This window comes from Gopherus flavomarginatus, chromosome 3 (genome assembly GCF_025201925.1).
Source record: "Gopherus flavomarginatus isolate rGopFla2 chromosome 3, rGopFla2.mat.asm, whole genome shotgun sequence".
Classification (NCBI taxonomy): domain Eukaryota; kingdom Metazoa; phylum Chordata; order Testudines; family Testudinidae; genus Gopherus; species Gopherus flavomarginatus.
The window spans coordinates 123,522,112-123,548,634 of NC_066619.1; the positions used below are offsets into that span (position 1 = coordinate 123,522,112).

The following is a 26,523-nucleotide window of genomic DNA, read 5'->3' on the forward strand; positions in this document are numbered from 1 at the left end:
CTCCTTGGCATAGCAGCAAATGCAGGGTTTCAATGTACTAATACTGAATGTTTTAAACGTACTTTATTAGCTGATGAATGAGACTTAAAGGCCACTAATTATATTTAGAGTGGGAAAGACAAGGCTGTTACTGTTTTGTTGATTGCATATTTTTCTTGTGTGTCACGTGAACTATAAAAGTGACACAAAAGCATTAACTTAGCTAGCCTGGGAACATCACCACATTCGGAGCACTTTGCTTCACTAGAAATACTAGTACAGGCGAGTCTCATCTTACACACATTTAACATGTGCGAATTCAGCTTTGCGCGATTGGCAAAAACCAAAACAAAAAAAGAGAAAAATAACAATTTTAATATTGTGCCTGTAGTGCGGGCGATTCCGCCTGCCATTACACTCAATGTAATTTTGACTATACGCGATTTTCGCTTGACGCGCTGACAGCGGAACGTAACCCCAGCGTAAGATGAGACTCATCTGTACACTCTACTGGCAAAAAGTGCTCCTAGTGTGGGTGGAGCTATACCAGCAAAACTGCACTTCCAACCCACTCCCACTCCACCCTAAGGCCTGGTCTACACTGGGAGGGAGGGGAAGGGATCGATCTAAGTTACGCAACTTCAGCTATGTGAATAACATCGCTGAAGTCAACGTACTTAGATCTACTTACTGCAGTGTCTTCACTGTGGTAAGTCAACAGCTGACGCTCCTCTGTCAACTCCGCCTATGCTTCTCGCCCTGGTAGAGTTGACGGGAGAGCATTCTGGGGTCGATTTATCACATCTAGACTAGATGCGATAAATCGATCCCCACTAGATCGATCGCTGCCCATCGATCCAGCGTGTAATGTAGACATGCCCTGAGTGAAATGAGCCATACCAGCAAAAGCACAGTATTGCCACTATAACTGTGTCTACACTAGGTGCTTCTGTTGGCACCGCTGTGTTGGTCAGGGATCACACCCTGACTGGCGCAGCTATACCTGCAAAAGTGTATAGTTTAAAGCAATATAAATTGTGTCTACGATGCTTATTGTTATTCCCCTACTTATATCTTTAGATTGTGAGTTCCTTTCGGCAGGGATTGCCTTTAGGTGTCTGGCTCATCGTGAGCACTGCCGCAAATGAATAATAACAGTAATGCATGAAAATAGACTCCTGATAGATCGAATCTTTGGGTATGTCTATACTGCAAGTAAACACCCATGGCTGGCCTGTGTCAGCTGACTCAGGCTCATGGGACTGTAAAATTGCAGTGTGGACACTGGGACTTGGGTTGGATCCCAGAATCTAGGACCCTCCCCACTCGACGGGTCCAGTTCAAGCCCAAACAGCTACACCGCAATTGTAAAGCCCCATAGGCTGAGCCCCACAATCCCGAGTCAGCTGATATAGGCCAGCTGTGGATGTTTAATTGCAGTGTAGACATACCCTTTTGGGAGCAGCAGGTTTTTTGGCTACTTGCTTTGAAATGCAGGTTGCACACTTCTCCACTGACTCTGTCACTGATAGCCCTGGCCCCAGAACAATGCCTTTAGAGCCACGCTACTTGGTTCTCCTCCTGGCCTGCGCTACCCCCGGCTCCTCTGAGGGCCAAGACTCTACGGAAAGGGTAATACCACCCTGCGCTCAGGGCTGTGCCTACAGACATCACCTAGCCCTGAAGATGCTGTAATTTGGGAGTAGCCTGCCTGCAAACGCTTAACATGGACATACTTTTATAGCCACAAAAGGGAATGGTTTACATTACACTCATATTTATATTGTCCAAGGTCCTTTAGGAATTATATTCAAGCCCAGTTTACTTAATCATTTTGCCAGACAGTGTGTTGGAAATGTTTCCCTGCTTGCGATAAAGCCTATAAAAAAGGGTGGGGGCTGGTGATCAGCTGCATTAATTTAGATGGACTATTTGGGACCAAACAGTCAAAGATGTTAACATGAGCTGAAGCCGATGGAGATGGTGGAGTTATCTGGGTTCCTCTCTCTGGCCTGGTCTGGTGAGACCATCTCTTAGGATTAGGATGAAAAAGGCCCAGGGTCCCAGGAGATGGTGGGGGTGGCAGCCATGAGTCTGAAGCTCGCTCCTTCCCTTTCATTCATGTTTCAGTCAGCCAGCATTTGCATCCCCTGCTTTCAGTCAGCCAGCATCACACTAGTGTCCATCCGTATTTTCCCCCTAAAGTCTCTTTTTTTAAAGTACCCTGAAAGGGAGGGATGGGTGGACCCCACCAGTTAAGTCTCATTTCCAGCACACTAATTTTGGTTCACTGATTTCTAGTCCCACACTTCTTGTGTTTACCAGGCATGATTTTAACATAGTCCTTGAGTTATGCACCTCTACCTCGATATAATCCTGTCCTCAGGAGCCAAAAAATCTTATAGGTGAAACCGCATTATATCAAACTTGCTTTGATCCACCAGAGTGCGCAGTCCTGCCCCCCCAGAGCACTGCTTTACCGCGTTGTGTAGTATTCATGTTCTGTCGGGGGAGAGGTGTATCAATAGGCCTTTCTATTTGAACAAACCTAGTCTCTTTGCACCATTTCCCATGCACGTTTATTGTTATACATTGTTGTGACATTTTTATGACCTTTTGCTCCCTTTTCACAATTGACGTCATGCGAGGCCCAATTATTATGACAGAGTCTAACACGCAATGAATTAAGTTGGATTCTAACCACTAAACAAAAATAATTGAGGGCACGGTGTGTGAGTAGGTTGGGGAGGAGTAGAGCTCTGTGTGAGTCTTCCTGTCCTCCTTCACACATCAGTGGGAGGCACACATGGGGCCAGGGAGCCTACTTCAGTCATTAAACTAGAATATCCTTTGCAGATTCCTCTCCTCCAACCCCCTGGAGTGCAGAATTATGTGTCAGCTCAGTACCAGGCCCAGCTAATCGAACTGAGGATTTGCACCATTAGTGCAATATTTTTGCATCATTATTTTTAAAATCCATGCTTTATTGGCTGATGCCAAACAGGTTATGAACCAGCAAAAACCCAATTCCTGCAGCCCTTGTGTAATCCAGACACACTGACTCCAATCATGTTTTGGGAGTAAGGGATGGAAGATTTTGCACCTTCCAAGCAGAGGTGGAAGAAACTGTTTTGCCAAATTTAGAACCCACTGAAAGAAGGACTGGTTCTAGATTTAGGTCAGAGCTGGAAATGTTTGAGTTTCTGAGTTGCTTTTTTCACTGACAAAACATCATTCCTGGGCTGCTACATTCATCTTTATTTTAGTCCCCCAGAAGCAGGGGCAACTCCAGGCATCAGCGCTCCAAGCACGTGCCTGGGGCGGCAAGCCATGGGGGGGCGCTCTGCCGGTCGCTGTGAGGGCGGCAGGCAGGGTGCCTTCGGTGGCTTGCCTGCGGAGGGTCCGCTGGTCTCACAGCTTCAGCGGACCCTCCATGCTTGGGGCGGCAAAATTTCTAGAGCCGCCCCTGCCCAGAAGCAGAGCAAGAATTGGTTTCAAACCAGTCATTTAATTTTGCATTGCACAGGCTTCCATTTAGTTAGAAATACATGCTTTTAATTAAATTTCCTGTGGAAAAATAATAGAGTGGAAATATTTATGAATGTACAGAGTCCTGTTAATGATTTTTGGCTGAAAAATGAATGAGAGAAATACAAATTTTATAACTGCAAATATGTGTCATAATATCAGAGGGTAGCCGTGTTAGTCTGGATCTGTAAAAGCAGCAAAGAATCCTGTGGCACCTTATAGACTAACAGACGTTTTGGAGCATGAGCTTTCGTGGGTGAATACCCACTTCCTCAGATGCATGTACATGTACATGCATCTGAGGAAGTGGGTATTCACCCACGAAAGCTCATGCTCCAAAACGTCTGTTAGTCTATAAGGTGCCACAGGATTCTTTGCTGCTTTTATGTGTCATAATGTATACATTTGTAATTGAATCACAGATACCTTTTGCTGTGTGTGTGTGCGTGTTAAGATGAGATCTCTTTTGTTCTCTTTTCCCTTTTTTCCCTCTTCTTTTTCTATTTGCACCCCGTAAAACAAATCCAATGCATGTTTTTAATATTTTAAAACAAAATTGCTCTTGAAAAACAACAGTATAAAAAGGAGATTTTTTTTTCAAAAGCTTCTAACGGTTTTAGGAGCACAAGTCCCACTGGCTCAAATTGCCACTTGCACTCCTAAATCACTCAGATGCTTTTGAAAACCTCTCCCTATATTAAGCGGGGGGAGGGAGGGACATGTTGTGTGAACCCTGAAAAAACATCACTAATAGTAGGGCTTCAAAAAACTCCAGAGAATTCATAGATCTTACAGCCAGGAGGGACCACTATGATCATCCAGTCTCACCTCCTGTCTAATAGAGCCAGTGATCCTGCATCAAGTATCCATAATGTATGGATGAACTAGAGCTGGTCTTTTAGGAAAATACTGAGTCTTTAAAGTTTTAAAGCCTTCTGGAGAAGTTACCACTTCCTTTGACAATCTGTTCTCACTGTAAGAGACGTGCATCTTTTACACGTTTAGACGTTTGGGCCTTGATTTTATTAAATCCAGAGTATCAATAGCCTGTCCCATCTGTAACGTCACGTCATTTTCCCATGTGAATAATACACTAGTCTTCTCCTGCTCCCAGAAAACCAGTGTGAATGAATGTTTTATGCAGTATAGAATTGGCACTTATCACACTAGGGCTGGACTGTTACTTTCAACTGTTATGTTCACTAGGACATTCTAAAATCACTGTGGCAGAACTTGGGTCAAGGGTGTAGGGAAAAACACTGCTCACTGAATCCAGTTTTGAGTTCGAGTTGATACTTTGAACTGTTCTCTCAAGACAGAAATAAGAAGGAGAAAAGAATTGGTGTAACTATTCATACAAACATGCTTTATTTTGATATCCTGTTCTCCATTGTTTTCCATAGAAAACCTTATAATGACTTGGCACTTTGTAACAATAGTTAGGTTCATTCCAATTTGCCCATCCAACTGTGGATCCAGAGTACCCCCTAGTGTCCCTTCTTGACCATTACTCATCATTTGTAATTTTATTGCACCGACCTCGTCTACACTAGCAGGAGGGTTCGAACTAAGATACGCAACTTCAGCTATGCTATTTGTGTAGCTGAAGTTGAAGTATCTTAGTTCGAATGACCTGGCCAACCTCACAGCGCCGAGTCGACTGCCGCGACTCCCCCATCAACTCCGCTTATGCCTCCTGCTGAGGTGGAGTACGGGCGTTGATTAGCGGACCAGTTTATTGCGTCCAGACGAGATGCGATAAATCGATCCCTGATACATCGAACACTACCTGCCAATGTGGCGGGTAATATAGACGTATCCATACTGTAAATTTGGGCTGTAGATAAAGGCTGGCTTGGTGTGTATTTTGCGTTTGAAAAAATCTTTACAACTCTCAGAGGCTTGTAATTGGAAGATGCACAGTTAATTGATCAGAGCGAAAAGCTGCAACTTGATATCACATCTTATATGTGTAATAAAGCTCTGATTTGGACTTTATTTGTGAAATTTTTCCGACAAAACTTTTCTCGGGCCAAAAATGAGATTTGGTGACATCAAAACATGTCACAAATTCACATCTGTTTCACTGAATGCTCCATGCTGGAAAATAAATGTCCGAAAAAGTCAAAATATTTTGTTTTGTTCAAAACATTGCATTTTGAAATTGCATTTATTTTTTTTAAATACAAAATGTTAAATACTCAATCAAAACAAAGTTGCTTTGTCCTGAAACAATTTTTTTTCAACTTTTCGATTCACTGAAAAATTGATAAAATTTGTTTTCTGTTAGACTTGAAACAATTTTTCTGATTTTTCAGAATTGCCAGCAAATGATGCATCCATTATTTGCACAGCTCTTGTTGTGCTGTCTGCCTTTCAGCTTTCAGTAACCAAAAGATACTGTCTGAAAATTAATGTATTTTCAGATTGGAGATTGTTGGTTTTCCAACAAAAAAAATTTTTTTCCCCCAAGGAAAGCTGACATCGTCCATGAAATGTTTTTACTCTGGTGAAAACCCAATTTTCCATTATGGAAACGTTTTGACCAGCCCTCAGCATTTAACAGTAACTACCAAAGGAAGGTTCCTGCTTCTCGAGTTATCTGTGGATTTGCAAACCGTCTGCTGGCTCTTTCCCTGGATCACGCCCATAATGTGTGGTGCAGGTCCATTTACAAAGTAGCAGCTATAGGGCACTATATACTAGGTAATAACTTACCAATGAATGTTACAGTTGGATCATTCTGATCATTCCAGTCTTGGGAGAAAAGCCCGCTGGTCCCCATCACCCTTGGGGGTGGCAGTGCCTAGTGTTTATGGCAGTGGTCCCCAACCTTTTTCATCTGGCGGGCGCCAGACGATGAGCCAGGGAGGACCGTGGTGGCGGACGAGCATCTGCCGAAATTCCACTGACAAGCGGCAATGTCAATAGGCATCACCGCCAAAATGCTGCCTACAAGCAGCGTCATCCAGAGGCGTCGCCACCAAAATACTGCCGAAAATCGTCGGCATGTTGCCAGTGACGCCTCTGGATGACGCAGCTTGTCGGCAGCGTTTCAGCTGATGCTCATCTGCCGGCCAGTACGCGGGTGCACTTAGACACCCCGGCGGGTACCATGGGGACCCCTGGTTTATGGCACACTAGAGAAATCTGTTACTGGAGACTTTTTTGACAAGCAAAGTAATAGCACACTTGATGCATTTGCTTTGCTTAACAAAGCCAAGCTGTGTTTGGAAGACATAAAAAAATTCACACTTAACCTATCACTGAGGAGGATTCCATTGTGTTTCCTTGGTTATCATTATGCTGTCAAATTTTGGTGGTTGTTACAGTATCTTTGTATTCGTGCTACTCTTGTAATCACAGGCTCTGAAATTAGTGCATGGCTGTTAATTGCTCCTCACATAGTTTATTTTCTTTGTCAAAAATGCCCTTAAGAAAATGAGCTGACACAGCTTGTGGAGTTTACTGAACCGATATTTCTGAGCACAGGAAAACTTCTTACAATGTAATTACATTTTCAGAGTTCTCCTTTGTTAAAAACCACAACAAACCCTCCCATACTCTTCTCCACTTCTGTCACTTATTAAAGTCCCAAAGTCAAAACAAAGGCTACTTGGTCACGTGCGCACCTAGTTTGCATGGGTATGTGTCTGCAAAAACTGGGGATTTGCATCTGGCTGGGTGGATGCACAAATCCCTGACTCACATGCACACATTCAATAGCCTCTATGCAATATAAGTGTTCAACTGCACACGTGCAAATTCTTGTGTGATGGAACAGCACCCTTTTATAACAGCTCTGACTGCCCTATTGCTGACTATGGTTGAGTGGATGTTAGACATGCTGAAGCCATCTGTCTGCGGTATCTGTTTTCCCTTCTGAGGCCCCTATCTAAGCTACACAATCCCCTGAGAGTGCCAGAGTTCAGAACATCTGTCACGTTCCTGCTTGGCACAACATGCATAGATGAAAAATGACCTGCATGTTTGTCTGAGCCCTTTCATGTGTGGCTTGCGCTGTGTTTCAGATGTACATCACAAGCACAATTAAAACAAAGAGCAGCAGACTAGCAAAGCCTGTGCTGTGTCTTGGGACCCTCTGTGCTGCCTTCCTCACCGGGCTAAATCGAGTTTCCGAGTATCGAAACCACTGTTCGGATGTGATTGCAGGCTTCATCTTGGGAAGCGCGGTAGCATTGTTTCTGGTAAGCCAATTAGTCCTCTCCCACCCAATTTCAGGACAATCGAAAGTCAAAGAAAAATTCTCATGGTGATACTATAGTTGTCTTTCACAGCTGATTACTCAACCCAAACCCTCTGATGGCTAATTCTAGTGTCATGTAAATGGATTTATCCTCAGAGCAAATCCTAACACAAAATCTGACTTGTATCTACACACATTTCCGTGGTATTTTAATCACTGCAAAGTGCCGACTCTGAGGCTGTCCTGGGAAAGCGGTTCTGGCATGCAGGAGAATGCAGCAGGTGCCAAAAGGGCAGCGTGGTTTCTTTCCCTAAGACTACTGCCTTTGTGAGGCATGGCACCTATACCTCACAGCCTCATTGGCTGTCTGTTGTTTGGCAGATGTGGGATTCGAGATCTTACTTTGAGTGGATAAGGCTCTAAACAAAGAGCCTAGTTTTCCTCTGTGTTACAGGGGAATCACACAGATTTAAAACAAGTGTAACAGAGAGGAGAATCAGGTTGGCTCAAAGCTGAGCCTATCTGGGAGACGTGTATCTCCCACTCTGGCACTTGAGACTGGGGATTTGGGATGATTCTTTGCCCCCCGTGAGATGACATGGGGTAGTCAACAGTGCCAGCCAGGGATCTCCCCATCAAAGGCCCCTGGGTTTGGAATGCTCACAGTGCCCAGGAATGGCATCTTTCAGGATGAGACCTCAGACTTCTTGTTCCCTTGTTAGCTAATTCAGGTATTTGTATTGAGAAATGTGCCCAGTTCCAATTAAGAATAATTAAAATTAATCACAAAACCTCCAGAGTCTTCTGTCTTTGAATGCTTAGCAATGAACAGGCGTTACTGCCCAAGTGTGCTGCTGTGTGACCTGCCAGATCTGAAACAATGTGACTCCAGTGAAACATCCTTTCAGAAATACAGCAGCCCTTACGAACAGCAGTGCAAGCACCACACAGGGAGGAGGCAAAGATCAGGCCTGGAATGGGCAAGTGTGTCCTGAACTAGGCATGAGACTGGCATATTCTTTGCTTGAAACCATGAATAATTGAGCCTGGTGTCATCCAGGAGTGAACCTTGCACTTTTCATGGAATGGGAGGTTGCAAATTTTACTTGCCTGGGAATCATATATCCTGATGCAAAATTTGGCCTGTAAAGTTCACGGCCAATTACAGTTAGTGGTTCTGAAAGAGTAACACAATTATAATCAAGGCTTCTGTTCTCTAGAACATCATAAAATAACAGTAAGAATGGTTCATCTCCACAGGTGACAATCACACAGGCTAGGTTACTGAAAGAGCCCCGTGCTCCCAGCTATGTCATTCACGTTGCCCGTAGTCCAGTTCTGAGAAGGGGATAGTTTGGAATCAAATCCCTTTCCAGGCATACCCAGAACTTTGAAAGAATTTGGGTCAGGACCCAAATTTGCTGTTTCGGATTAATGCTTGGAAGGCAACGGTTCCAGTTAATGCCTACCGGTGGAGGTTATATGATGACTTGGCTCTTTTTTCCACATCATGCAGGGAATGTGTGTTGTCCATAACTTTAAAGGAACCCATGGAGCACCTTCTAAACCGAAGCCTGAAGATCCCCGAGGGATGCCCCTCATGGCTTTTCCAAGAGTGGAAAGTCCCCTGGAGACATTGAGTGCACAGGTACTGTAAATCCCTCAGTCACAGACAATCATCAGAAACATTGTCAGGCACAGCTGAGCACCTTTTAACCTCACTGTAAACACGCAACCGTAGGGCCAATTTCATCCCCAGTATAACTCCACAGAAGACAATTAGACATATCTATTAACATATCCCTTGTGTCCCAGCCTTGTAGACTTCAAATGCCACGGACACACACCTACAGCTGACGAGGCAGGATTTAGCAAATGCAATCAATGACAATGAATCTTCACTCATGTTGCTTGGGGAATAAACTTTCACCTTTTTCTTGTGTGCTTGGGCAGAGAATTCGGGGAGGGAAGGTTGATAATTCCATCTCATTACATTTTGGAACTCTCTCCGTACAATGCCTCTTTCCCTTAAATCTGACACCAATGTACATAATCCAGAACACAGACTCAGAGGTGCTGTACAGTGGTCCTAATCCTGGGACAGATCCTGAGCCCTCACACCTCCTCTTCATTGGCCATTGGGATGCTCAGCATCTTTCGTAATAACAACAACTAGCAAACAGTTCTCTAACTCAGCAGCAGGAAAACAGAAACTTCCTACGTGTTTGCAAGTGAGTAATCCAGGATGAGCAGCCGGACATTTTTTTTCTCCTTTACAACGATGCTCCCCGTTTCACTTCCGTTGTTTGTACAGCGTAACCAAGAAGACTTTGCCCCCAGTAATTACTAGGAACATGAAGAAGCTGCAGTTTATCAGTTAACTTCTTCCAGGCTGCCTAATGTAACAGGTTTTTGCTTCAAAACACACCTGTTGTGTCCTACATATTGTTCCAGGTAAAGAAACGCTGGTACTTAAGAGAATGCCGCTGCATTCTGCAGAAATGAAATTATGTACAGATATTACAGATGTTCAGCAAATAAGGGCTTTTCCTCAGGGAAATTTTGACTTTTTGTCAAAAAAGACCTGAAAACCAGCCTGGTAAGCATACGCCGTGTACATGGAAACATTAGTGTTTTGTCTTTTCAGACACAGATAAATATCTGGGGCTTTTTTATATATGTGGCATAAATAAAGGAGGCCAAAGGCTTCCTTCTAGGTGCCAAGAATTGCCAAAAGGCCTGATCTAAAGCCCAAGGAAGCCAACGAGCATCTTTCCATTTGCTTCGGTGGGCTCTGGATCAGGCTGTAAAAACACCTACACTGAGTTGGCCCAGAGTGGGGTTTTACTCTATGGTTTACCATCCAAGTGGTTATCTATTGTACTGATTCTCCAAATATGGGAAAGAGATCCATCCCCAACTGCACACGTTTCTGCAGATGGCCCCACTTAATTTTCCTTTGCACCCCCCGCAAGTACCGTAGTTATGGAATGGCCCTAGCAAACGGATGCCCCATCCCCTCAAAGCGGCACGGTGAAGGGAGGTTGTGTCTGCCTTGGTATTATTACCCTGGCTGTGTCTGCACAATATCCACCTCTCCACCTGCTAGATCTTTTTGTTGGATTGTTGCTGGCTGTGCATTGCTATGCTGGATTTATTCCACCTCTATGCCCATGTCACCTGGAGTTCTTTCAACCCAAAGCTCTTGGTAACTTTTACTCTGTGTGAAGTGGTGTCAAGAAATAAATCAGGAGAGACACGGCCGTCCGACCAATAGTTGGCTGGCACAAACAGGACAACACAAGAGTGCTTTCACTTAAAGCTGAACTTTACTAGTCTCAAGCACTTACACATGTCCGCAACAAGATTAGTAAAACACCCCCAACCGTTGATAATTACCAAAGCTGAGTGTGGCTCTTGAGTGACACAGCGGCAGGCTTCCGGTGGCCAAATCTTCCGTCGGCCGGTGGGGACCGCAAGCTGTATCCAGAGGGAGAGTCCAAAGAGAGTCCAGAAGAGTCCCCAGACGAGTCCAACTATCTCAAGCTTTTCCCCCGTATTTATACATTAGTAATAGAATGACATGTCCCTAAAAGAAACATTGTTAAGGAAGCAGTTTCAATGATCAAGCAAGAGGTTTCTTCTGATTATTGATGAACCAGGTGTGGGTTTTTCCAGTTTGCAGCCTTGAGACCCCAATAGACAACCCTTGGGCACATCCAGCTCTTTTAAAATGCATGTATCAGCAACTTCAACACAATTCTTATCAGGAAGGACATGGGGTCAAGCTGCTCTTTCTGTGGCACCCCAAAGCCCCCCACCCCCTCCTGCGTTGATCAAGCTGAGGCTTCTGAATGGCCAATCTACGGCTTGCTTTTAACAATAAGCCATAGTGGTTTCGAGCGCTTTACTGGTTTGCCAAAGTCTCCCCGTGCACATGGGTCAGCTCTGCATTATATTCCCTTGCCCCCTGACATGAATTTGCCTAGCACTACAGGATCATCAAGCTGGGCAGGACCCAACATGCCCCCTTTTACCTATTTCCCCCCATGTGCACGGTTTGCATGGGCAGCTGGACCATTTTCTGCAGAGCTCTGCATGTTTGAGGACAGAACTGTTAGACAACATTTACATCCAGTGCATCTTGAGTCACACTCCTTCGTAGCTGCATTGGCACCTGTCCATGGATAGAGCTTAGGTCAGACCATAAGAAAGGGAGAACTCTCCCTGGGGTTGCATTTATTACTGAAGTCCCCAGAGATTCAAAATTAGGAATATGATGGGCACCAAGATTCTCAAGAGCCACCAGTGAGTGTGGGTAGCTGAATTCTGCAGTGCCCAGTTTGGGGCCTGATTTTCGGGGCCGGGGGAGGGTGCTCAGCACTTTGAAAACCAGGCCCCTTTAAAGTGGCTCAGGATAGGCATCCAAAATCACTAGTCCCTTTTGGAAATCTTGACCTGGGTTAAAAATCAGCATTGATACCTTTGCTGTGATCTTTTCTTTTTAAGCTCTTAGAGATCAAGGGACTATTTCCTGATGAGTCAGTATACAGATTCATCCCCTCCCTTTCAAATATCTAGACACCCTAATCAAAATGTATTGAAAGCTCTCATGTGTTTTCATTTTCCTCTCTGTAGAATCACTCTGCCTCAATGACTGAAGTAACCTGAGCTGGAAGATGGCAAGAGAAGCTATTTTTATTACCCTTCAGTACAATGCTCCAAGACACACAGTTACTAAATGTCCAACTGTGACGACCAGTATTATGTTATGTCTAGTTAGAGGCTGATGTTTTGTACATTTTTTGTATGAGGAAGTGATGTAGCTTGCCCTGATTTTTTTGTCAGCTTTAATATATTTATGCCAGAATTTAAAAACAAAAAACAAACAGACAGACAGAACCCAACCTCTTTTCTTGTTTAAAGTGTGCACTGAGGAACTACATCTATGGAATTGTTGATGTTGTTATGTGATATTTGTACACAGACTTTTTTTTGTTTTATATACATTGAAATAAAATAATTATAATAATTCACTTTTACCTTTTGTTAGCATAGGAAATGCTTCGGACAAAGGGACAGATTCTGATCGCAGGAATCTTAGGGTAAATCTGTTTTAGCTGCATAAAGATACTTCAGATTTGGCTGAGATCAGGAACCTAGCCCGAAGGGTACTGACAGCAAGTGATAAACCCTCGGGCTCTGATTCAACAAGTTACTTAAGCATGGGCTTATCTTTAAGTATGGGAATAGTCCACTTGAAATTGATGGGACAGCTCATGTGCTTAAAGTTAGGAAGGTGTTTAGACTCTTGCTGTATCAGGGCCTGGGGCAGGAAGAGGATTGTGCTAGTTCTTAGAGAATAACTAAAATAATAGGGTCAGTGTTTTTAATGGATTTTTGTGAGAATAAGTTGGTCATTTTAAAAAACGCTAGAATATTCTGCAACGATGACCCACGGTACTCCAATTGACAATAGGATTGATGCAGGGCCCAATTCCACTCAGCTATACGCACACAACTCCTTCTTGAAGTCAGATGTGCATATTTAAGGACAGAAATAGGGCCATACAGGCATGAGGCCATTACTGTGGATTTCCACAGTATTTTTCTGAGGTGGGAGTGTCCATCTTTCATAACTGCATTATGGTGTGTGATAGACCAGGCCAGTTGGGAACAGCAGAGTAGTCAAAGGGAGATACACTGGCCACTAGATAAGCAGTTTTCTGTTCCCTGAGTGACCAGAGCAGGGGCTGCTCCAGGCTAATGAGAACACCTGACTCCAATTAACCTGCTAAGAGTCAGGTGAGGCTGTGAAGCACCTGGGTCTAATTAAAACCCCTCTGATGCTGTAAAAGGGCTCACTCCAGTCAGGTGAAAGGGAGCCAGAGGAGAGGAAGTGCTTGTGAGGAACTGGGAGCAAGAGGTGCAAGAAGCTGAGAGTGAGAGGCTGTGCTGCTGGAGGACTAAGGAGTACAAGCGTTATCAGACACCAGGAGGAAGGTCCTGTGGTGAGGATAAAGAAGGTGTTTGGAGGAGGCCATGGGGAAGTAGCCCAGGGAGTTGTAGCTGTCATGCAGCTTTTACAGGAGGCACTATAGACAGCTGCAGTCCACAGGGCCTTGGGCTGGAACTTGGAGTAGAGGGCAGGCCCGGGTTCCCCCCAAACCTCCCAACTCCTGATCAAACACTAGAGGAATTGACCTGGACTGTGGCTTCTGCTAGAGGGGAAGGTCTCGGGGCTGTTTCCTGACCCATAGGGTGAATCTGTGAGGTGAGCAAATCTGCCAATAAGCACAGGACCACCAAGCTAGAGGAGGAACTTTGTCACAGGTGTCATAACATGAAGCTTGCACTTAATCTGTGTCCTTAGTTACACTGGTCCAAATGAAAAGCAAAACCACTAAAGTCAAGGGGGTTATTTGGGCTTTGGACTGGTGTGACCAAGAGGTCAATTTGGCCCTGATGATCTCCATGGAGTCTGGCACTGTTTCATTCAGAGCCTCCAATGAGCCATAAGAATAAATGGCACAGTCCATAATAGCTGAGTCTGCATTTTTTGTAAATCATATCGTACAGAGTTTTGAACAAACCTGCTCTTTTACAGTTTGCATAAAAAAACCTTGCATCCAGGGTTCTGTCATTTGTTTTTTGAAGAAATGCTGGGATGGTTCTTTGTATCTTGCCTTACCCGTGATTCATCTGGCTTGGTATTGTCTTCAGAATCTACTTTTTGCCTTGGGAATGGCAGAATGTAGACATGGGACTGGTTTTAGGGTTCCTGAGCAACCCACGGTGGAACCGCTGATAGGTCTCAGGTTTCCACGCTTGGGCCTTGATCCAAAGCCCAATGAAATCAGTGGGAATGTTTCCACTGACTTCAGCAGGTATTAGATCAGGCCCCTACTTCCCGCTGTACCAGGAAGAGACTTACTTGCTAGCAAAGGTTCCCAGGATCGGATGCTCCTCTCTATTGCTGCTATCATAGATGTGACAAACCTGTGCTCTCTAACCTGCTCTCTGCAATAGCAGCTCAGCCATTTTTGAACACCAGTAGAAAGGAGGTGAGAAAGAACCATGTTTCCGTCAGCTGGCTGAGGTAGATCCAAAGTGTGCAGGTCTGCCTCTTACCGGTTCTGCCCCACTGATTAATTCCCTTACATGGATGAACGGAGTCTTTTTTTTAAGAACTGTCCTTTCCAGGTTATTAGAGAGACAAGGTGGGTGAGGTAATATCTGTTATTGGACCAGCTTCTGTGGGTGAGAGAGACAAGCTTACACAGAGCTCTTCTTCAGGTCTGGGACAGGAACTCCAGGCATCCCAGCTAACTAGAAGATGGAACAGATTGTTTTGCACACGCAGTTAGCACATATTCTAAGGGACCATTCAAGGTAGAGTGCATGTGTATAGATGCTAACTACTTACACTAAACAACGTGTTACCCCTTGCGTTTACCTGTGTCACTGGGAGTATCATTCCCAGACCTGAAGAAGAGCTTTGTGTGGCTTGAAACCTTGTCTGTCTCTCCAACAGAAGTTGGGCCAGTGAAATATATTACTTCACCCACCTTGTCTCCCTAATATCCTGGGAGCAACACGGCCACAACTGCACTGCATGCAACAATGGAAGCTGTCCAAGTTAAGGTACAGATTGCTACACTTGCAGCTGTACAGCGCTGGGAGTTAAACCAGCCTTCGTACAGCTGAATAGGGAAAGCGCTGCAGTCTGTCCACACTGACAGCTGCCAGCGCACTGTCATGGCCGCATTTGCAGCTGCATTGGGAGCAGTGCATTGGGCAGCTATCCCAACGTTCAAGTGGCTGCAACGTGCTTTTCAAAGCAGGGGGGAGTGTGACAGGGAGCATGGGAGGAGAGAGAGTGGATTTTTGGAGCCGACACTGTGTCAGCACCCTGCCTTGCAAGTTCCAACCCCCCTCCCTCCTCCGCCCCTCTCTCACTCACTGAAAGCAAACAGCAGCTGTTTATTTTTCCTCACAGACCAGATAAGCAGCCAATCCCCGAAAGGGACCCTCTCGGCCACACACCGCCCGCTGCCTCTCTCTTCAAGCAAAAATTAGCTGTGAGCGTTCCAAAGGGAGCCCCCCTGCCTGCCTCTGCTCATCCACAGCAAACAGTAGCTGTGTTTGTATTTTGATAAGCAGCTCCTGGAGCCCCGAGTTCACAACAAAACAAAGAGGCATCACAACAAAATGAGGAGAGGAACCTGCACTTGAAAGGATTATGGGGAGTTTCCAGTGGTCAATTACTGCGTAATAAGATTACTCCCCATTTACACTGGAGCATCAGTGTCTCAGCCACTCTGCAGCAGCTTTTATTCCTCTCGGGGAGGTGGAGTACCTGCAGTGCTGTAGCCACGGAGATACAGCGCTGTATGTGCCTTGCCAGTGTGGACGGGAAGTGAGTTACAGCGCTGTGGGCAGCTTTATTGTGCTGTAACTCTCAAGTGTAGCCAAGGCCTTTCTCTCCTAACTCCAGACATAGAAATAATACATGCAAACAAATAGGACGAACACACTCAGTAAATCATAAGCTTTGTAATGATACAATAGGAAACTTTTGGCATAAAGCATATTCCAGTTACCTTATATTTACACTCATCAGCATATTTCCATAAACATATGGAGTGCAACGTCACACCACACTTCTCAGGGCTTGAGGGAGACTGTTGAGATCACACTGAGTAGAGACAACTTTTGTTCCTCTTTTCTTTCAGTATCTTACAGCACCAGGACAATTTAAGGACTGGTGCTCTGTAAACACCTAAAACAGAGCGAGTTAGAGGCCAGGCTCATCTCTAGCTGAAACTGAGGGTTTCTGAATTATGGGACCTCAGAGGAAAGGTCTGAAAGCTGATTATTTTCCAGAACTAAGCAGAAAGATACTATGAAAGCCTGTATCGGTGAAGGCATTTATTTGGTGCCCAAAGTGCTTGACTTTATTTGTGTCAACTGGTTATCTCTGCTTTTTCTGTTTTCTTAGTTATTGAGTGCCCCTCTACAGTGATAGCAGAGTTTGAGGTATAGCTTTCTGGGCAGAAATAGTAGTAATGCTTTGTACTTTCTAGCATCTTCCATGCCAGGACCTCAAAGCATTTGGCAAGCCTCTGTGACACAGTTAGCCTCAGCACTCCTGCAAGACAGAGCACTATACTGTTGAGCTGTTCACGTTAGTACTAGGTGCTGGTGCAAAAGCACCGTCTTTGTGTTTTCATCCTCCAGGGCATCCTTTGCCAGAATGCACTGATATGCGCTAGAAACAATTGCTCATTTTCCAAATCCACAACTAGGAAAAAAATTAATATGTCCAGGTCTCAGCGTGACTTACATTTGTGACACAGAGCACTCAAGTGCCATGCCTATCAGAGCCAGGATTACTTCCACATTGACCTGACTCCTAAATCCATTCTTGGTATTAGTGAGGCCACTTGTTTTGGGAACCTGGGACTTTGCCTTTACCTAATTACCAGTTGCTTATACACAGGACTTTCTCTCTTAATTATTTGCTAACAGACACACTCACAAAGACATTCCCTGAGTATATTGCTGATTCCACAGACTGCCTCGCTCTCCAATCACAATAAGCTCCTGTCGCAGTATCTTTCACCTCCTTTTTCTTCCCCTCTCCTGGCTTGGGATGCAGCTAAGGAAAATTAGCCTCCTGCAAACTTAAGAATGGATTTTTACATGTATTTAGCCCCCTGAAGATGCAAATATCAGTGAAATCAATGGGAGTTAGGCACATAGTGAGCACCTGAGTGCCTGCCTGGCTGCAGCTTGAGGTATGCACAGAGCTTTTAACAACTGGCCCTTAGCGCCCCAGTGCTCAGCAGTTTTGCACAAGCCTTTGAGCCCAGTTCCTACCTGCACTCTCTCTAGCTTCACAAGCTGTGACTCCTCTGTTCCCAAAGACTTCTCTGGCTCATTGCAAATCAGCCCCAGTCATCTTTTCCATAGCATCCTGCAGGGCTATGGCTCAACGTTTCCACAGTAGCCCTGCAGGAAGAGCTTCCCCTCCCCGAGAAGCCCTCGTTTGGCTGGATTATGTAGTGACTGCTTCTAAATTAAAAGCGGAGAGGCTGGCCGGACCAATAGATTCAATCTCCTTCCCTTCCTCCCCACACTCCCAGCCTTCCTCTTGGCTCCTTCCCACCCCATCTCTTTCCTAATCCGGCCCCTTTTCCCTCCCTCGAGCTTCCTGTCCTGTCCCCTCCTGTGAGCAGGAAGGCTCCAGAGAGAGAGAGAGAGAGAGAGAAGTAACAAAAAGGTTTCAGAATGGCACCGCCAAGGGAGATAATTGAACCCCATAGTTTACCATCCCTGGATCTTTAGGCTAAGGACCTCAGGTAACTTGGTTTAAAAACCAGTTTCTGTCCACTTAGTATAAACCTTAAAGCTCGGCAGTGCTTTCTGTCAAATTAGGACTTTAGTGCTTTTTGCCATCACTTCTACACCTGCTATTCCCCAGCACGCCACTTGCCTGCTCCCTTTCTCCTCCCGGATGGCTCAGTTGCAACAGTGAAGCCATTCCTATAGATCAGGGGAGGACAAACTTTTTGGCCTGAGGGCCACGTCAGGTTTTGGAAATTGCATGGAGGGCCAGTTAGGGGAGGTGGGAGGGGCATGCCTCACCTCCCCCAGCCACCCCGCCTTCTCACTCCCCTGATGGCCCACCCCCAGGACTCCTGTCCCGTCCAATCCCCCCATTCTCTGATGGCTCCCCGGGACTCCTGCCCCATCCACCCTCCCCCATTCTCTGTCCCCTGACCGCTCCCAGAACCCCCGACCCTGACTGCCCCCCCTGCTACCCCATCCAACTGGCCCCTTCCTTCCTGACCCCCCCCCCCGCCCCGGACCCTGCCCCATCCAACCACTCCTTTTCCCTATCCCCTGACTGCCCCATCTAACCCCCCACTCTTCCTGACTGCCCCCCCGACCCCATTCAACCCCCGTTCTCTGCCCTCTGACCACCCTGACCCCTATCCACACCCCTGCTCCCTGACCACCACCTCAAACTCCCCTGACCCCTTACCACACTGCCTGGAGCACCTGTGGCTGGCGGCACTACAGCCATGCACTGCGCAGCACAGAGACCGGGTCAGGCCGGGCTCTGCAGTGCCACTGCCCCAGGGCGGGCTGAGGCTGCAGGGGAGGGGGAACGGCTGCGGAGGGGCTGGGACCTAACCTCCCAGACCAGGAGCTCAGGAGCCAGGCAGGAGGGTCCCACGGGTCGTAGTTTACCCACCTCTGCTATAGATACATAGTTTATCATGTACTTTACGCTCCTTGAAATTAGGGCCCTCCATAAGAATATGAGAAACCCTATGGGATCTGGTCGTTCTCCATTCCAATACTTTTTGCAAGGTACTTGCAAACTTGACTCATAAGGACCCACTAATAAGAGTCCAGCATTTAGAACATCTTTATTACACAGGCATAATGTAAACATAATAGGCAGCAGGTTTAAAACAAACAAAAGGAAGTATTTTTTTCACACAGCGCACAGTCAACCTGTGGAACTCCTTGCCAGAGACTGTTGTGATGGCCAAGACTAAAACAGGGTTCAAAAAAGAACTAGGTAAGTTCATGGAGGATAGGTCCATCAATGGCTATTACCCGGGATGGTGTCTCTAGCCTGTTTGCCAGAAGCTGGGAATGGGTGACAGGATGGATCACTTGATGATTACCTGTTCTGTTCATTCCCTCTGGGGCACCTGGCATTGGGCACTGTCAGAAGACAGGACACTGGGCTAGGTGGACCTTTGGTCTGACCCAGTATGGCTATTCTTATGTAAATTGTTTAGTAACACTCACCACGTTCTGAGTTAAGGATGCTGCTAGTGCAGCAGGCTGTATATAGCTAAGCCTGTAGTTAGTAAACACAGTTATTAAAGACCCAACAATGCCTTTGTGGTTTCTTCATCTTATTGGAGCTGTAGGACTTATTCTGAGGGAGTTCTATGACCTGTGTTATATAGGAGTCAGAGTAGATGATCACAATGCTCCCTTCTGGCCTTGGACTTTATGAATCAGCCCACAATCATTTCCTGCCTCCCACAAATTATGGGCACATTTATATATTTTGTGTTTGCTACATGCCCTCTATTTACACACACTATGCGATGTGCTGATATCAAGGGTATTTGCATTACTAATGAAGATCTTTCATAGTTTACGTGAGAATAGTTTAGTTGGGGTTGGTCCTGCTTTGAGCAGGTTAGTCTAGATGACTTCCTGGGGTCTCTTCCACCCCTAATCTTCTATGATGCATTTACAATTCCTAACTTGTAGTATGACATGGATCTCTCCAGAAGTGTGCTTGTGCTGAGTCAACTCTTCTACATGTGATGCAGTGTATACCCTGTCCTGGCTCAGGTCCACATTAACCCTTTCTGAGTAGTACCTGGAGGTGGGCAGGCCTAACTAATGACGAAGCCTAGCTGGGGAAGAGCTATAAACAGAGGAAGTTTGGAACAGAAGGGGGCTATAGGGAGAAACTCTGCAATCATTTTCTTGGCAGCAGGCAGTGAAGAGGCCTGGAAGGAAAGAGAAGGCTCTTTTGCAGTTAGGAGAGAGCCCAGGGAAAGGCTTTGTAGGAAGGATAGTAGCAATAAGTCTGGTGGAGTGAACCTTGACCGCCTGCCCTAGGGTCCCTGTATTAGAACTCAGTGTAGAAAGCAGGCCTGGGTTCACCTGAGAAGGTGATGTGAAGCCTCTAAGGTGATATGGACTACTAGATACCTTGAGAAAAGAGTGAATGGACTACTGGGCCCTGAATTGACGGTGGCGGACTGGCTGAAAGGATCACACATTCGTTAGACTTCCTATTACCCTGGAAGGGGCAGGACTAAATGTGACCTGACTAGAGAGCAGAGGTACAAGAAGAGGGAGACCATTGCAAGGACCAGAGTGATTGTCAGCATAAAGTGCTAGAGGAGAGCCTGCTATGCCATGCCCAGTCACAAAAGGATGCACCTATGGTGAGTTAACTCCTCTACACACCTCTCCCAGCCCACCTACATACATAGCGACCAGAAGTAGCATTGTTTCTACTAAAGTGTCATCCTAAATCATTAAAAGAATCACCATGAGGCAAAGCTGGAACTCCTCTGGACTGGGAAGGGAAGACGAACTTGGGAGTATGAGTTCCCTAGTAACTTTTGGGGAACTGTGATAAAGTAATTACGAAATTTGTTGATTAAAGCAACAAAATAACCTTTGTAATAGGAATCCGCAATTGAAAGCGGAAGCTCCCCACTGTCCTCCAAAACTTATGACACTACGTATGTGTTTGCACTCAAATAAAAGAAGTCCTAGAACAGGAGAATCCAAGCTTTTCTATGCCTGCTCCACAATGCTGCATTATCTGTTAATACAAGTTCCTGTAAATGCCTCCTACCCAAAGGGATCCACCCAGGCTTACCATGTGTGATGGTGTAGATACATTCATCCTCCCCCAGACCCATACTCACACATACCTACAGATGACCACCCTTGCATTTAAACTTGTCTGTGAGAGACAGAAGTCACACATAATCAATACCAGTACATTTCCACACCTTGTCATTTATTTTACATTTCCTTACAAAATGTTTCCATTTTTGTTTCATGTCACTGATGGGTATGTACATCGAATCACCACTACCATCTACCCCTGCTGACTCTAACTATTGGAGACACACTTACACTGTGGTAAGGAAAACTTCTGAATAGAGAGAAAACTGCAATAAGCAACCGCCAAAGGGACCAGAACTCAGTTTCCTAGCATATAGTGGGGACCCTTAACTAGGAAATGTAACAGCTAGACTGAATCTTGGTGATACCTGAAAATGTTAACTTAAGACAATGGTGGTTTTGAGTTAGCCTAGAACTCATTGTCTAAAAGCAACCAGTTCCGTTTGTTTTGGTACATCCAGAGCAGTTTCTTCAAGAGCAGCCAATTTGTAATCTAAACACCCTACACCTAATGGATTTGAGGACTGTGCCTCTAGAATTGCTTTTCATTGTGCTATTGCTGATAGGACCTACATTTCCACCCCATCCAGAGAAGGCTGACTGTTACAAGATACACTGGAGAAAGGGAAAGGGTGACTTTTTTCCCCCACCCTTCCTCCACGATCTGTTAGCTCCAGCAGACACAAATAAGTCTGACAAATTCCCTCAATATCAGCCTCTCTCTACATCATGTATATGGCAAGGTCACAAAACCCCATTATGCAATACCGATTCCAGTAATGACGTTTACAGTGATGCAAGGATCAGTGTCCTTTGTTTATCCTCAACCTCTATTACTCATAGGGTATGTCAACACAGCAAAAGAGACATGCTGCCCGGAGTCTGAGCCAGCTGACCCAGTCTCTGAAACTATCTGCTAGTTTTGTTTGTTTTTGTAGTGTTGTTGTACCCTTAAATAAGGAGCATGGCCTGGAATAGATAGGATACAAATGTTGTTCTCTTTATTGAGCAGCTGTCACTGTTGCATCATAACAAAAGCTGCTTTTTTTATTTTTTAAGCCGTAAGCAGCATCCCTGAATTCTGAAGACATTTAAATGAACTCCCAATGGCGTATATGACGTGTCGACATCACCATGATGAATCTCACCTAGACATCATCCCAGACTGGCATGACTCAGTGTTCCCACATAATCTTCAGGTTTGAGGGCAGCTCTGCAGTACATAGCTCATCAAATTTTGAGGCATCTTTGACCTGCGTGCTGTAGAAAGCTAAGACATCCCCAGCAGTGCACATTTGGTGGAGTTGTGAATTGGGGACCGCATGGCCTAGTTCTGCAGCCAGTTGTACCAGCAGGCGATACTTTAACTTGCTTTCTTTTAGTGAGGCCTTCTGCCAGTCCTCAGAGAGCGAGAGTCCAAAGATTTCCCTGACGTGAGACTCAAGACGACTCTGGAGATCCTCTGGGGGAAGGTACTTTCTACTGCGTGGTGGGGGACAGACCAGGATGGGTGGATCTTTCACTAGAACAGCTGTTTCAACCACCTCTGGTTCTCTCACCTTCTTCCTGTTAATCAGAAGGAAGTATTTTAAATCTCCCAGCTGCTATTGAATTGAAGTGTCCTCCTCCCATTCACACTCATTTTTGGTTTCACTACCATAATTTGATAGCTTTTACACATGCCTGCACTGAAGACAGAGCACAGCTGTTTCCTTCGCTGATTTGCATATACGCTCAATACAAACATTAGCACTCTGAGCCTAGTTCCCAGCTTTTTCTAGAACGCCACCTTCAATAATATTCACGGAGCAAGTACCCCTGCCACAGTCAAACAGGCCAGGAGGTGCTTCACCCCTCTCCTGCTGTTGCTTCGTAACAGCAGTAATTTGCACTTTACAGCCTCTTTGGGAGGCCTCAGGTGGAGGCGCTCACAGCGACTGTGGGGTGCTGTGCTAGCATGGCAGCTGTTGGGCAGCCAGGCCCTGGGAGTATGTCCACGCTGCCCCTGGAGTCTATAGTTGAGGGCTCGTCTACACTACGCAGCTTTTAGCGGCCAGGGTGTGTCGACACAGTACCCCGGAAAGACACACGTTCCGGCAGTGCAGACGAGCCGGGGGTGGGCGAGCTCCCAGCGAGCCCCGCTGCTGCGGCGTAAGCAGGGCGCTGTCAGGCGGAGCCCTACTCAGCCCGCGCCAGCCCGCCGAGGCAGCGCGAGCGCGTGCCCGAGCAGGGCCACCCGCCGGCTGGCCACGCGCACCCAGGCTGCGGGGGCGGGGCAGCCCGCGCTGGAGGCTGGAACGAGGCTGGCGCGGCACGGCGGACGCTCGCCCCCCGAGGAGCAGGCGGAGCACTCAGGCCGCAGCCCAGCCCCACGCCGCCTCCCTCCCCGCACCGGGCGCCTCAGCGGGGGAAGGGGCCGAGAGCAGCTCGGCCAAGCAGCCTCCCTCGGGGTTACCTCATGCCGCCCCACAATGCCCTGCGCGGCGGGACCCCCAGACTCAGCCGCCTCCCGGCGCGCACGAGCCCCCAGAAGCCAGCCATCTTGGAAACGACACAGAAAGTCTGCCCGTGGCACGACGGGAGAGGTAGGATTGTTTCCGGGAGCGCTCGCGCGCTGCCTCATGGGAAGTGTAGTCGTGGGGGGCTTGGTCACGTGGGCCAGGCGCGGCACCCGCGGAGCGCTCTGGGGGATGTAGTTCGCTTCGGGGCGAGAGGCTGCGGCCTTCGGCGGGATGTGGTCTCCTCCGTGCCCATGGGGCGCTGCTGCCTGTGGCCCACACGTACCTCCGTGTCACCTTGGGGGCCGCAAGGCACCAACCTTCCGTCTCTCCTCCTGCCTGGCACAGCCTGGCCATAGAGCACACCGCCCCACCCCTGTGCCAGAGACACGGGTGGGTACAAACAGCTACACATGCATACCACACGCGGGTGTGTGCAAATAGCTATACACACATCTGCATAGCCCCACCCAGCTTGCCACATCCCCGCTCCTCTGCCTACCTCCCAGCATTTCCTGCCTGCCGCCAAACGGGAAGGAGCGGGAACGTGGCGCGCTCAGGGGAGGAGGCGAGGCTGGCAATTTGGGGAGGGTGTGGAGTGGGGGCAGGGGAAGAGCGTTGAGCCCCTACGGGAAAGAGGGGAAGTAAGCGGCTATGCACATCTCTGTACACGTATGGACACACTCATATTTCCACTGCATGTCATGCACATATACATATAAGTGTATATCTGTGTAATGCTGACAGACCCCTGCCATTGGCAGGTGGGATCAAACATGGGACCTCAGTGCTTCAGCCTCTACCGCATGAGCTGAAAGCTTTGCTGTTAGCTAAGGCTGTAGAGCAGACTCATTTTCTCTAAGTGGTCTTGGTGCCACTAGATGAGACACAACACCACATCCAAACAGGGCCGGATTAATTTTTTGTGGGCCTGGCATCAAACTTTTTGCCCCCCCCCCCCCCCCGGGAATGAAGGGGCCAGGGGCAAAAGCACGGTGGGCAGGGTGGATTTGATTTAAATGATGATTTACATCTCTAGTCAGAAAGACTCAATTTAATCATGGTTTTCTACGTAAAAGTGCATTCTTGGTGGTTGTTATAACCTTAATACACATTCTTCACAACTCAGAGATAGATGTAGGTTTCATTTTTAGAAGGGACACACTATACATTTTTAAAGTGATTTATTTGGAAAACTTTTCTCATTAGTTTTACAGCTATATCAGAAAAATGAATGATTGTTTGGTTATTTCATTTACCAAAGGCAATTGAAGCAGATATTTATGAAGTCATTGGGAGATGAACTATCTGCAATTCAACAGCTTAATCATTAATATTTGGAGGATTTCCTTGCCATGCTGTATTAGGAGGAGAACATCACCAGACAGACATTTAAATTGCTTTATTTAACTAAAACAACAACATTAAGTATTCTGGATTTTTTTCTTCAAGGGCAAACGTAATATTTTAACAAAAAAGCATATGTTCCCTTGCTTCTCACATTTGTCTCCAGACTTCTTCTCCTTGTCCAGATCTATTCCGCCCCCAACAGTCTTCTATTCATTGAAATTTTTGAAACTTTTCACTTTTAGAGAGAGGTAAGGGATTGACTCTGTGTGCACGAATTTGCAGAGGGACAATAGCATTGAAGTTTGTTATTTCTTCCTTTTATTTATTTTTTTGTTTGTTTAAAAACATTTTTGCTGTTAACAAGCATGTTAGCTCTGGAGCCATAAATCCATTGTTTGAGAACTGCAAAACCAAGCATCACTGATGGTGCCTTCTAGACTGAGCATTGAGTCCCATTGGGTAGATAGAAAGATTAACCTAAATAATCTATACAGAAGCCTGTGGAATCCCATAAGATCGGGTCCCCAGTCCGTGAACTATTAGAACTCATTTACAAAACTTTTCTTAAACATTATATGAATATATTGTTTCATACTATAGAATTAGAATTTATAAACCCTAATCCATGATGAGACCATAATGTATGTTAATTAAAACTGTCTTTAGATAGGTTTTATCCTTAAAAAGCATTTTATCAAAAAAATCAGATTTTTTGATGTTTTTTAAAAAATCATTGATTTTTATCCACTCTGACAGTGGTGCACGGTGGGGGGAGGGGAAGGATTGGTCCCCAGCTGGAGCGAGGCAGGGGGCAGGGGCAAGATGAACTCAGTGAGGCATTGGGGGGAGGATTAGTCCCTGCTGACTGGAGCAAGGCAGGAGCCGGGGCAAAAGCATAGCGGGGCGGGAGCTAGGGTTGGTCCCTGCACCAAGGGAGGGGCTGGGGGTAAACTGCAAGCGCAGCAGGGCTGGGGAGGGGGTAAACAGGATCCCACCCACCCCTGTCCAGATAGAGTGGGTACCTACCTTCTCCCTGGTTCTAGCCCATTCTCTTCATCTCTCTCTGCACTGAGCTGCCCCTCCTCCAGTGTGACAAAGTGAGAATGTTCTTCATGTTTTCTCTGAATAATGTGTGTGTGCCTCAGTTTCCCCTATGCATTTCTTAAGTATCTAGGTGGTGGGATAAGGATGTGTGATTGTTGCAGAGCCCTAGACAGGTGTGATGCTGTCTGCACAGAGAATGGCTGACAGGGGTGCAGGATCTGGTCAGGAGTTAGAGTGAGGGAGGGAGCTCAGAGTTGGGACAGGAGGTTGGGGTGTTGAGTGCTTACCTGGGGCAGCTCCTGTTTGGTGCGAGGGTTGCAGGTGGGAATATATGTGTGTGCAGGAGCTCCCGTTTGGCCGCTCAGGATGGGGGTGGGTATGTGTGTTGTGGTGCAGGAGTCACAGCTGGGGTTGTGGGGATGTGGGGGGGGGGGTTCAGGAGTC

The 26,523-nt window shown here is 46.4% G+C and overlaps 2 protein-coding genes and 1 long non-coding RNA gene across 5 annotated transcripts in view; 2 read left to right on the plus strand and 1 right to left on the minus strand.

Moving 5' to 3' along the window:
• PLPPR1 (phospholipid phosphatase related 1) overlaps window positions 1-12,829 on the plus strand; it is a 185,901-nt gene extending 173,072 nt beyond the window's left edge. For 2 of the 3 annotated variants that reach the window (XM_050943195.1, XM_050943196.1), the window contains exons 6-8: window positions 7,539-7,715; window positions 9,231-9,362; window positions 12,353-12,829. In XM_050943195.1, the coding sequence (XP_050799152.1) occupies window positions 7,539-7,715; window positions 9,231-9,362; window positions 12,353-12,385 (342 nt within the window). In that variant the 3' untranslated portion in view covers window positions 12,386-12,829. The remainder of the gene's footprint in view (window positions 1-7,538; window positions 7,716-9,230; window positions 9,363-12,352) is intronic. The other variant, XM_050943194.1, reaches the window with a different exon arrangement.
• A 9,337-nt stretch (window positions 12,830-22,166) lies between these two features.
• MRPL50 (mitochondrial ribosomal protein L50) lies at window positions 22,167-23,780 on the minus strand. Its single transcript, XM_050943242.1, has 2 exons — window positions 23,643-23,780; window positions 22,167-22,753 (listed from the first exon to the last, which is right to left on the minus strand). The coding sequence occupies exons 1-2, from the start codon at window positions 23,726-23,728 to the stop codon at window positions 22,363-22,365; spliced, it is 477 nt and encodes a 158-aa protein (XP_050799199.1). The 5' UTR covers window positions 23,729-23,780; the 3' UTR covers window positions 22,167-22,362.
• Window positions 23,682-26,523, plus strand: part of LOC127046350 (uncharacterized) — a 31,524-nt gene continuing 28,682 nt past the window's right edge. The window contains exon 1 of the long non-coding RNA XR_007773002.1: window positions 23,682-23,772. This is a non-coding gene — a long non-coding RNA (uncharacterized LOC127046350). The remainder of the gene's footprint in view (window positions 23,773-26,523) is intronic.